At 40.5% G+C, this 12,727-nt stretch overlaps 1 protein-coding gene across 5 annotated transcripts in view; it reads left to right on the plus strand.

Moving 5' to 3' along the window:
• The window catches only part of DOCK8 (dedicator of cytokinesis 8), a 216,620-nt gene that overhangs the window by 182,671 nt on the left and 21,222 nt on the right, over window positions 1-12,727 (plus strand). For all 5 annotated transcript variants that reach the window (XM_079111989.1, XM_079111985.1, XM_079111986.1 and 2 more), the window contains 7 exons: window positions 1,074-1,232; window positions 2,864-2,964; window positions 3,674-3,866; window positions 8,326-8,469; window positions 9,911-10,042; window positions 10,484-10,618; window positions 12,018-12,107. In XM_079111989.1, the coding sequence (XP_078968115.1) occupies window positions 1,074-1,232; window positions 2,864-2,964; window positions 3,674-3,866; window positions 8,326-8,469; window positions 9,911-10,042; window positions 10,484-10,618; window positions 12,018-12,107 (954 nt within the window). The remainder of the gene's footprint in view (window positions 1-1,073; window positions 1,233-2,863; window positions 2,965-3,673; window positions 3,867-8,325; window positions 8,470-9,910; window positions 10,043-10,483; window positions 10,619-12,017; window positions 12,108-12,727) is intronic.

The raw sequence follows: 12,727 nt of genomic DNA on the forward strand, positions 1-12,727 counted from the left end.
CAGGGCCTTGTGAATGCTAGGCAAGTAGTCTACCACTGAGTCACATTCCCAGCCCGTAGACCTGAGTTTTAATTGAAGCCTATGAGCCTTTGGAATTCAACTTTATAGAACACTCAACCTTTGCTTTAGTTTCTGCAGATTTAGGTGTGTTCATTTGGAATTCTGTTTGTGGTCATGTTAGTGAGCATACTCCAGTGATATTAAAAGATAAATTGGAGCTGGGCATGGTGGCACATGCCTATAATGCCAGGAGGCTGAGGCAGGAGGATCAAATTTTGAGGCCAGCCTTGTCTCAAAATAAAATAAAAAGGGCTAAGTCTTAGCTCAATGGCAAAGTGCTTGTCTAGCACATGTGAGACCCTGGGTTCAATCCCTAATACCACACACACACACACACACACACACACACACACACACACAAAGACAAATTGACCCATGAAAGAAAGCAGTTTCATCAGAGAGACATTAGCGATAACTACTTAAAAGTCTTTAGGACATTCCCCAGGGGCCCTTGGGATAGCCATATTTTCCCACAGTCCTGGAAGGAGAGGAGAAAAAGAAAGTTGCTGCTTTCTTTGGTCTTAAATCTCAGAAATTTCTGGCCTTGGAGGTCCTATTCCTTGTTGCAGTGTGAATGAAGAAGAGAATCTTGGTATAAAGAATATATCCTGGGCTGGAGATATAGCTCAGTTGGTAGAGTGCTTGCCTTGCAAGCACAAGGCCCTGGGTTCAATCCCCAGCACCACCCCCCCCCCCCAAAAAAAAAAAGAAAGAATATATCCTATGACCCAGTTTTAGAGGAATCTTCTAGCCTTGCAGCATGGAAGCAACCCAACCCTCAATGAAAATTTAAAAAGGGAACCTGACAGATTTATTTGAGCACAATATCCATTCAAACCATTTAAATGATAATGTAAATCTTGAGCACAGTGTAGCTCACCTTGCATTGAGAGAAAAGGAAATGATTAAGACTGGAATAAAAGAAAATGTGGGGAGTTGTGTGTCTGGCCCTACTGCCTTTATTTATTTCAATTATTTACTAGCTGAGTGCCTTTTGTTTTTTTCGGATGCAGAACTTTGCAAGAGTAAAGATGCAAGTAACTATGTCTCTGGCATCTTTGGTGGGCAAAGCACCAGACTTTAATGAGGAGTACCTGAGAAGATCCCTGAGAACAATTTTGGCCTATTCAGAAGAGGACACGGCCATGCAGACAACTCCTTTTCCTACCCAGGTAGGAAATGAACATACCCCTTGTCTCAAGAATGAATTTGGGATCAGTCAATTATAAACAAACACACACACACAACCATACGATTGTATATATGTATAATTTGCATGTATTATGTATATAATTTGCAAATATGTATTGCCTGTTCAATAATTGCCTCTCAGTGCTCTAAGAAATGAAAAAACAAAATGTTCACCACTGTCCCCGACCTCAGGATGCCAAGTGTCTATACGGAGAGCTCAGTCTCAAAACAATTAGTAGGCAAGACAAAACACCTGATACTTAAGTGCCTGGTAAGAAACTACATGTGGAGTAAGATTAGAGAAAAGGAGGGGGTGAGTTAATAAACAACCTAGTGACCTGGAAAGGTTTGTTGTTGGGGGGAGCAGGTTAAAAGGCTGGAGTAGGATTCACAGAGAAATAATGAGTAGGGGTGAGAATGATTTGTGTATAAGGGATGCTAAAGGGACCAACCTGACCAGAGAGTACTTGAAGGAGAGGAAGGACCAGTTTAGAGATTATAAACAAAATTAGTCCTAAGGACGCTTGTGAGAGCAATAATCTCTCCCATCTCCATTGAAATGCTCAGGGAATAAAGACAAAGATAAAGCATGTCCCCTTTATCTTTTAACTTCAGCTTCTAGCCTACTCTATAATAGGTTTCCCACTGCAGTGAATGAATGAATGAATGAATGAAGAGTGAAGTTTTCTTTCTTATCTTAGTCTGAGAGCCTTATATGCCCAGAGCTCTCCTGCCGTCTCCAGTAATGGTACATCCTCATTCTCAGAATCTTTTTTCTTCCTGTCCCCTGCACCAAACCCTGCCTCACCTGTTTCTTCCTGTCCCCTGCACCAAACCCTGCCTCACCTGTTTCTTCCTGTCCCCTGCACCAAACCCTGCCTCACCTGTTTCTTCTCCACCATGTTCCTGTGAACTAAACTTATCATCCATGCAGAGATATTCATCAACAAGACCAAGCAAGATATGAGCAGGACAATAGAGGTCTTTTATGAAATAAGTATGGTGTAAGAAATTTTAGGAGCTCTGGAAGATGGCAGAAGGGATAAGACAACATTCCGTAACTGAGCCACTTGCCAGGATCTATGGACAAGATACAGTCTCTCAGCCTTTATGTGATGCAGTCTCTCCTGGCTTCTCCTCTGTTGACTTTTGTAACTAAGAATAAGTTGTTCTCAGAGGTTCTAAAAACTCTGAAGCTTTGGAAAGATCCAGGAAGCTTTGGAAACATGAAACCCGAGCTCAGGTCCCAAGCTGCCTCCTATCTGGTATGAGAAGCCCTGATGATCTAGAGTAGAGTTTAGAACTTCCCACGTTGCAAATAACTGAGACTAGTTCAAACAAATTTAAAAGAAAATTGGTGAAGAGGGAGGTAGTATAAAGACCTAGGGCTGCTTCATGGATCCCAAGGCCAACTCATTTCAGGGCCTACAAAGCACATGGACTAGCAAAGATGAAGCAACAGAGAATTCGTCTGGAATCCCCTTCACGTCTATTATTCACTTCTCTCTGAGCAAAGCCTTTCTGTGCCTTCCACATGTACATTCTATATAATCCTGTCTCCTTGCCACAAACTACAAAGCCAAGGTTATTTAAGGGTGTACACTTTTTGCAGGTGGAAGAACTTCTCTGCAATCTGAATAGCATCTTATATGACACAGTGAAAATGAGGGAATTTCAGGAAGATCCTGAGATGCTTATGGATCTCATGTACAGGTAAACTTTTCTGTTAAAATCAAAAGAACATCACCCGGGGATCCAGTATTTGTCACTCTGAAGTTCTTAGGTAACATGGACAGAACTGTTTTGAATGACATACAAAAATGTGTATGGCAATCAGTAGAAATTAAAGTTGTTAGATTCATATATACATTTTCAGAAAGATCACCTTAGTGTAAAGTAAGGTGTCCACTCTATAACATTATCTTCTGTTTAACATAGAATGAGAAAAAAAAAGAACTATCAACTTCCATCTGAATTGTTATCTAAATGGTTTGGTTCCAATTATGTTCAGGCATACATATAAATTTTACTTTAGAAATATATTCTCTCTATAGTTTAAAACTTTGACTTCCAGACCTTTTTCAGAAGAAATGATTTACACAGGAAAAATTGTTTGTAAGTAGCATCATAAGAAGCATAGTACTTTTATCTTCTCTCATTATTTTGAGAAAAAGGAAAGGAAGATAATTGCTTGAGATTCATGATAAAGGACATTATTATTTTGCTAGGTCTTTTTTTCTCATAAATCTTTTACTAAAGTCTCAGGGTCCAGCATACCTTAGACATGGAACAAAAACAGGTGGATGCAAGTGTTTGACTTTTCTCTCAGGTTTTAAAGATGCAGGGAAAAATCAGGGTGAAGAAATGTAGAACAGTGTCTTTAGCCACTTGTCCTTGAAACTCTCACTCAATCTGTCTTCAGAATTGCCAAGAGTTACCAGACATCTCCTGATCTGCGGCTGACCTGGCTCCAGAACATGGCAGAGAAACACACCAAGAAGAAGTGCTACACGGAGGCCGCCATGTGCCTGGTGCACGCAGCTGCCTTAGTGGCCGAGTATCTGAGCATGCTGGAGGACCACAGCTACCTGCCCGTGGGCAGTGTCAGCTTTCAGGTGAGTCCATGTTCGGTTTTACCTCAGAACAGTGAACTCAACCAGGGACACGGTTCTGCCCACATATCCCCACCCCTGCACTTAACGATATCTATAAGCATTTTTCATTGTTACAACTAGGGGTAGGAGGATGGGTGTACTGACATCTAAAAAGGATGTCACCAAATCTTCTACAATGCATAGGAGAGTCTTTGCCAGTAAGAGGTACCCAGCCCAGTTGTCAACAGTGCCATGGTTGAAAACCTCTGTTTTACTCTATTACATATGCCGCTCTAAGTGCTTTGCCATCTTTTTTATTATTGTTTACAGTAATAGTATCTAGAGTGAACAGGCACTTTAGTAGATGTTCTGGACTGTTACTCCCACTCCACAGATGTAGGAACTGAGGAAGCAATTTTTCTAAGGTCATTTAAAATCTTTCTCAAAAACTTATAGCTGGTACCATATAATGACAAGCAGGAAATGCTTCTGACCATTGAAGAAATTATTTCCCTCATGGCCCAGTCCTTTGATTCCACTCCCGAACTCTGTAGGGTCCCACTCTGATCCAAAATTAAGAAAGAATGAAATTGACCTGGAAATGGAAACAATAGGCCAAATTCATGCTTTCTGAGAATAACCTAAAATTACTCATAGTTGACAAGGAGAAATTGTCTGCTAGACCTACGAGATGGCTCCATGGCCACTCGAACTGTTCTTCCTACATAGTTTAATACAGTCTTGAGAGAGAAAAAACAAAAGCAAAAACAATGTTACTTTTTCTTAAGAGGCAGAATCTGTAGAGATGACCATCCTTGAAACCATGAATGATATAGCTACAATAGAATTCATTTCCAGCCAAACTTACAAAGTCATTTATAGTGTTTATATTATTCTTGTCTGAATTTCCATGACTGATTTTATGAAAGGCTTTGTTCTCAATATTGTTCTTCAACATGGTATTGTGATGCTTTGTGAACCAGAAAGAAAGAACAATTCAAACTGGCTTTCCCAGGCTCATAGAATAAGTCACTGAAACTATTGCTGGAGGAGTCAAGAGCCTCTCATTTCTAGAATAACATTCACCTGCAAAACTGAGTTTTACCTCATATTAACTCCTCCTTCCTTATGGTCCTCAAAAATACGTATTCTATTATTTCATTCTCAGTAATAAATTTTATTCTCAGTTCAGAAATGTTTGTTATGAAAGTCAGTAATTTATTTCTCATCCCAAAGCATAAAAACATTACATCTTATTTCGAATCACACAAAAGCAAACAAGAAAGTTATTAAATTCTTTTAGCTTCATCTTCTTTCATCAAATTTATTTTGACAATTTGATATTACCAAGGATAAGTATTGCAGTTTCACTTGCCAGAAAATCTTCAGGCTTATCCCTTAGCATTGAATTATATCATTCCCTTTTCTTACTTTGTTTACTAAACTATTTATTATAATTTCTCTATGCCTTTTCCCCAGTTACTGTATTTTATTTAATATTTAGTAACTTAAGTATTAATTGCATTTTATTTTTTACTTTTATGTTTAGTAAGCCTTCCTTTTCTTATTTTACCTACAATTCAGTTGATTTGCTTCTCATGAGACTCACCAAGATGAGACAGAATTCTAGACCCAATAGAAAAACTCCATGTTATCCCTACCTGGGAGCATATAACCCCATCTTTTCATATATCTTTAGATCCCTTCATTTCTGCTTTCAGAGCATATTTATTGAGAATGTCTTCTGTCCTCATGACATTTACATTCTAGCCAGAAAGACATTATCTAATTAATTATTCCATTCTTAATCATAATTATGATAAATACTGTTATGAAGAGGCACAAGATGCCGTGAGTTTTAATACTGTGGTCCCACCTGAGAGTCAGGGAAAGGGTGCTGCAGAAGACGAGAAGGAAGGTGAAAGGTCGTGGAACATGGCTCCTCATGATACAGCATATGCAAAGACCTAGGTGTTTGTTCTCAGATACAGAAATAATTTCAAATTATGTGATGCTTATGGGTGAATTGTTATTTCTCTCAAATGAGACATAACCAATTCATTTAGTAATGGGTGCTTGAAAGCAAGAGAACATGCAACTCAGAGTGCCTAAGGTACAAATGGAACTTACCGGCCCACATGAGGGAGGCTAGCCTGGAGGCTCTAGCCTCACCAACTAGAGCTAGAGGCCTCAGAGGTCATCAGATCTCAAAGTCATCACCTCTTCCTGTCCTGGCCTTCTGTTAGGCTTCTCGCATTCCCACTCTGAGTAAGATTTAGGCTTCCATCTCCAGGTTCAAGTCCAGAAGAAGAGAGAGCTGGTGCCTCATTTCACGCTGTTCAGAGAAAGTCTCAGAGCATTCATTCTTATGGGGTCGTAGGCCCATTCTGAATCTATTATAATTGCCAAGGAAACGAAATGCTCTGACTGTCTGAACCAAAATCACTGGTCCATTCCTAAACCTATGAGTAGTTCTTCCAAAGAAAATTAGGGTGCTTTGCATTGTAGAATGAAGAACTTCTGGCAATGTTATCATATGTCCACTGTTAATTTCTTAAATGTTCTTTGCTTTAGTTTTTACCCTTGTTCTACTCCAATTGAGCCTTTGGAAAATACTTGTAAATTGGAGATAAGTCTGTGCAAGGAAAAATAACTTCGAGGTCATCAAATTCCAAGAAACTGAAATCACTGAAATTCTATGCCCTAGAGTACAATATTTATCTCACAAACATAGATATGCACATATTCTCAGATTCTGCTACAATTTTTACATCCCTAAGTCAAAAGCCAAGAAAGTCTTTCCCAATTTTTTTTCCTCAGAATACAGCTAATAAGTTGTTTAGCTTCATATCTATTCCTCTACATGTGGAAAATTGCATACAATAGTATAGTTTCCTGAGTTATTAGATTCTTCCAGCTGAATTTCTTGAACCTTCTGTTATTTCCAATTCAGAAACATAATAGGCCAGGTTTGGAAGAAAGACTTTGAGAAACTCCACCTACATTACAATATTAGATAACAACTATTTCTTTTTTTTTTTTTTTGCGGTACTGGGGATCGAACTCAAGGCCTTGTGCTTGCGAGGCAAGCACTCCACCAGCTGAACTATCTCCCCAGCCCACAACTATTTCTTTATTGGTTGCTAAAGTTGATTTTCTTGATCATGATAGCCAGAACTAACAGATAGCATTTACTTCACAAACCATCTCTGATCAATAGGTAGTGGCTGACTGGAGCATTATGCTGAGTGAATTTTGAAATTATATCCAAGTTCTGAGAGGAAGGCATGCTGTAACTGATTAGTTATGTCTGCCATGTGTGCAGCAATAGGAAGGCATGTGTGCTACTGGTTTGCAATACCTAAGCTAGGAAGGCATTCTGTTTCTTTTATGCTTCATATGTATTTCTTCCATAGCTTTGAAACAATAAACAAAAAAGGACTTTTGACCTATCAAGAAAACTAGAGTAGTTGCCAAGATCAGAGGTTGGGTGAGGCAATTTAAAGAGCACAAGGTGCAGAATATAAGGGGGGAAGGGGGCTTTACTCTCAGGGCCAAACAAATAGAGAATCAGCACTTCCATGACCCTGAGAATGAGTACTTCCCCAAATTTTGTGCCCTGGTTTTCTCTTTCAGGTCACCCTAGCTCTGGTCACTGTATCTCCTGTGAGAGGCTCTAACTTCTATGATTTATATAAATAAAAAATGTGTAGAAACAAAAAGATTCAGGGGGAAAAGCAGTAACTGCTGCACTGCTTTAAAACTTCCATAAAAGCCTGGCAAGTGGCGCATGCCTGTAATTCCAGCCACTTGGGAGGCTGAGGCAGGAGGATTTCAAGTTAAGGGTCAGCAACTTAGACCCTGTCTCAAGGGAAAATAAAGAGGGTGCTGGTGACGGAGCTCAGGCATAGAGCACTCACCTCACATGTGCAAGGCCCTGGTTTCAGTCTTTAGCACTTAAAAAGAAAAACAAAGAAAACACTTCCATAAAGAAAACATTCTTATTTGGTATTGTCATATCAATGTAACTGCAACTGGCTATTTATCTGAAAGTCAAGACTGTAGTAGCAGCATGCTTAAGACAAAAACCCCAGAAGAGATTTACTGAGCTGGTGAGAAAAGGAGCGAGTCAACTGAGCGTTGGCCTTTACTTTTTAAAAACCAAGACCTTTACTGTTTGTCCCTTAGGATTGTTCTTCTAAAGTGGGGTTGTTACAACTCAATTGTTATTATATGAAGGCAAGTGTTCTTTATATAAAATCTCCTGGTGGTTGAAAGTGGAAAGGACGTTTGGGAATTTGAAGACTGGCTGCTCATTGTGTGCTTTCAAAATGAATGGCAGCCAGAAACTCTTCTGGATAGAATGTCAGACCTGCTACATTCACAGTCTTGGTGAGGATCCTGGAGTTCTGCTGGTTCCTATGGTCCAGTATTCGACAGGGCCCCATATTCTCTGGGCTTATACTGTGATCTCTTACAGAACATTTCTTCCAACGTGCTGGAGGAGAGTGCAGTCTCCGATGACACCTTGTCACCAGATGAAGATGGGGTGTGCTCGGGCCGGTACTTCACTGAGAGTGGCCTGGTGGGCCTCTTGGAGCAGGCTGCAGAGCTCTTCAGCACGGTCAGTGCCCAGAGGGCATCCCAGGGCTGAGCTCGGGCTGGTGGGAATGCCCAGCCTTAACGGCCCAGCGAGCCCCTCTCCACACACACACAAACACACCAGGGGCATTCAGGACAGGGGCAGGGCCCAGGCAGGACTTTGATGTGCACAGGTTGCATCAGCTCTCCAAAGGAGATGGGAAAGCCTTTCAACACTACTGTCTTCTGGTTTTCACTGCATGCGTGTTGGCTGGGCAGCAGTTTCACAGTATTGTTTCCGTTTAATAGGGGTGGAAACTAAGCCACAGAGAGGTGAAATGGCTTGCCCAGGGTTACACAATAAATGACGAGGCATGTTCTCACTCCCTCATTTTCCCTCTCAGAGAGAAAAAGATGGGAAGGAGCCACTATAGAGAGAGGACAGAAATCTGTGGTATCCTCCCTCCCAGCAACCAGGTCACCTTCAAGATCATGACAGGCAGGAGCAACTTGGAGAAATGCAGGAGCAAAAACCACAGATACTCCCCACAGTAGCCCAATCAGGGTCTGAATGCTCCAAATAAGAGGAAGAGAGAGAGAAAAAAGAGAGAGAGAGAGAGAGAGAGAGAGAGAGAGAGAGAGAGAGAGAGAGAGAGAGGGGGAGGGGGAGAGAGGGAGAGAGAGAGAGAGAGAGAGAGATCACTGAGATTCAGAGTCGGGGGGAAAAAAACTTCTTGTCCATTTTCACTTTAATGATCTCCTTCTTCCCCCGCACTGGAAGTCAAGTAAATATTTAATACTTCACTATATTTAGAAGAACCAATTTTTTTTTTAGAAGAACCAATTTTATTTTCATCCCTACATTATTCTTTATTTTCTTTCATCTCCAAATTTCCTCCCTATAACTTCTATGTACATTAATTATTGTATTAACCATTTTCTTCTTTTTTTTTCCTGCTTTCTCTTTCAGGATTCAGAAAAAGTCCAATATACTCTTATTTTCTTGAAATTTTAGCTAGAATCCTGTGAACTCTCTGGTGGGCATACATTGAGCGTCTGGCTAGAGGAGGACCTCTTGAGGAGGATGTCTGACACTATTTAAATACACAAAAGCTGCAAAGCTGCCTTCCTGAATGTTCTTAGTCTATGATTTGGGGTTGATCTTTAGGCTTCCCCTGTGACCCTTCCCCTTCACCATAGAAGTAATACCTGACTGTGCCTACAGTCTTTGTCCTAGCTGCCAAATCTCCTCTCCCCCTTTTAGTCTGTGAAAGCCCATCTCTCTATCTAACATCACCACATAGGACCATTTAGCCACATGTGTGGGCCAGTTTGAATGCTGAGATGTTGGGACAGCGTTCCCACTCTGAAAGATACTGTGGTGCAGTGGTACACACATTCTGCAGCACGTTGTTTGCATAGTAAACTCTGGTTGCTCTTCAGTTTCCATTACATTTTCTTTGATGCTCTCTCCTCTCTCCAAGGGAGGCTTGTATGAGACAGTAAACGAGGTCTACAAGCTGGTCATCCCCATTCTGGAAGCACACCGAGATTTCCGGAAGCTGACTTCCACTCATGACAAGCTGCAGAAGGCCTTCGACAACATCATTAACAAGGTAGCTGGGGATCTCTGCTTATGAGAACTCTTACTAGGTGGCAGATGACCCTGTCCTGGGGAGGCCCAGCCCTTCTTCCTCTCTAGAGACTGATTGACCTTGAGCACAGTATTGCAGTTCTCATCCATCAAACTGAAAAGGGCTCGAAATTGACAAAGTCTAGATTTCACAGTATGAAAGGCAACTTGACTTAATTCATAACCAGAAAATGTGAGACTCTTAAATTCACTTAAAAGGAAGTCCCAGAAATCTTTCTCAGAATTTCTTTTGTTATTATTTCCAAAGTTTATTCTATAAACCTTGAATTTGCTTAATAGGGGGATTTCTGTTTATATCAACTGTAGAAATAAAATGTTTGTAACACAATAAAAGGCCCTTTTAACCCAATGGATCCTCAAAAATTGCATTACTATAGAGAAGTTTTCTCATTTTGCTTAACAGGATCATAAGCGAATGTTTGGAACTTACTTCCGAGTTGGTTTCTATGGATCCAAATTTGGGGATTTGGATGAGCAGGAATTTGTTTACAAGGAACCTGCAATTACCAAGCTTCCCGAGATCTCACATAGACTAGAGGTAAGAAAAGTGATTTTGTATACTTGGCATTGTATATTTCACAAAAACAAGTTAGAATGAATCATTACAAAAAAAAAAAAAAAAAGGCAAGGATTCAGCATTGAGCTATATATAAATTTTTTTCACATTGCATTTATAATATGAAGGGATTAGATGAGATCATGAGGTAAAGCAAGGTTTGCATAAGATTCTGTGCATGTCCTTAAAATTTTATTAATTTACATCATGAATGTTTATTTTCAAGTCTACATAAAATCCAATCAAGGTCATGTTTTCTTATAATGCTTTCCCAATGTTAGTAATATATACTAACAGATGCAGAGTAAAAGAGTTTTTCAGTGTGAGGATTGCCATCTTAACCTCTAAGCAATCTGACCATACTTCTGAATCACCCTCCTGCAAAAATGTTGTGGCTGTCATTTTGGTGTTGCTGGACAACACATTCCATTCTGATCAGGACACGCTTGACAGTAGCTACACCTTGGGCAGTCCAGCCCTGGCTCCAACCTGCCATCCATGCTAAGTATGTAGTGTAACAGAAAAAAGCAGCAGGTTCTGGCAGGAAAGGCTGGAAATCTGGACAAAAAGGAAACAGAATAGAGAAAAATCAGAAGAAAAAAAGAAAGAAAGAAAAGTAACAGTTGTTGAAAGGAAGACTATCAAAAACCCAGGAAGAAAGTCAAGAAGTGTCCCCAAAGCAAAACTTTCTGGGGCTAAGTAACTAAGGTCCCCTGAAGTGCTGACAACTATTTACCAAAGATTCACTCTTTATTCTTTCTTGCTATGGCTTTGGATATATGCCCTCTTATGTCTGTAAAACTTAAAACACTTTTGTTACCTAATTGCTCCTTGAACTATTCATCCTTGCCAAAAAAGAAAAGGATTTTATCCTTACTTGACTCAAAGAAGCCATGGCCCAGAGTGGTTGGGCATCTTGCCCAAAGACAATCAGCTCATGAGAAGTAAAACAAGTCATGGACTCAGTCCAGTGGGTTCCCTGATATTGTCTCCCCTACTTAGAATTGGAGGTGTATATATTGTCTTCTTGTGTGTTGTGGTTTGCCACATGATGGGAAGCCTGGTGACCTCCAAGTTCTCAGGGTAAAAAAAGAGGTAAATAGTGCCATACCCTTGCAGATGCCTCAGGAAATAGGATGACGCTTGTTGAATTTGAGACCGTGTACACTTTGTAGAGAATCATATATCAGTTGACGGTGCTGGACTTCCTCGTATTTTTATTTATGTCTCAGGAAATGCTGAACTTTGCTGATTAGCTGAGAGAGACTCTGAATAATCAATGAACAAACTGCACTTGTTCCAAATTTACTCCACTTCTGAGAAGACAGAAAGTTGCATTGTGTTACAATTACCTTTATAAACTTTGTTTCCTCTCCCCTAGGGGTTTTACGGTCAGTGTTTTGGTGCAGAATTTGTGGAAGTGATAAAAGATTCTACCCCAGTGGACAAAACCAAGTTGGATCCTAACAAGGTATGGAGAAAATTTACCAAAAAGAACCATCAGGCTCTGAGTCCTCTTATGCTACCCTGAGGACACAAAATGACCTCCCTCTGTCTGGGCTGACTTGCCAGTCATTTAAAGGCAACCAAACATTTTCGTCTAGGGCTCCATTACTGATTGAGTACGTCTCCATTCCGCCCCTGCCCCTACCCCCAGTACTGGGGATTGAACAGAGGAACATCCTATCCCTAAGCTACATCCCCAGCCTTTTTGTAAATGTTTATTTTGAGACAAGGTCTCACTTAATTGCCTGGGTAGACCCTGAATTGCAATCCTCCTGCCTCAGCCTCCCCTGTAGCTGGAATTACAAATGTGCACAACCACACCCAGCAACTGCTTAGGTCTTAAAGAAAACATACTCAAAGGCAAGAATCAAAACAGGAGCTGTCATTTATCAAGTCCCAACTGGAACTGGGGGTATAGTTCCGTGGTAGGTTTTCTAACATGTGGGAAGCCCTGGTTCAATCCCCAGTATCCGAAAGGGAAAGAAAAAAAAAAAAAAAAAAAGCACCAACCCTATGCCCGGCACTGCCTTAGACCCTTAATCATCCTTTCATTTCATTCCTCAACAGCCCTTAGAAGTAGGTTTT

This window comes from Sciurus vulgaris, assembly GCF_902686455.1.
Source record: "Sciurus vulgaris genome assembly, chromosome: 15".
NCBI lineage: Eukaryota > Metazoa > Chordata > Mammalia > Rodentia > Sciuridae > Sciurus > Sciurus vulgaris.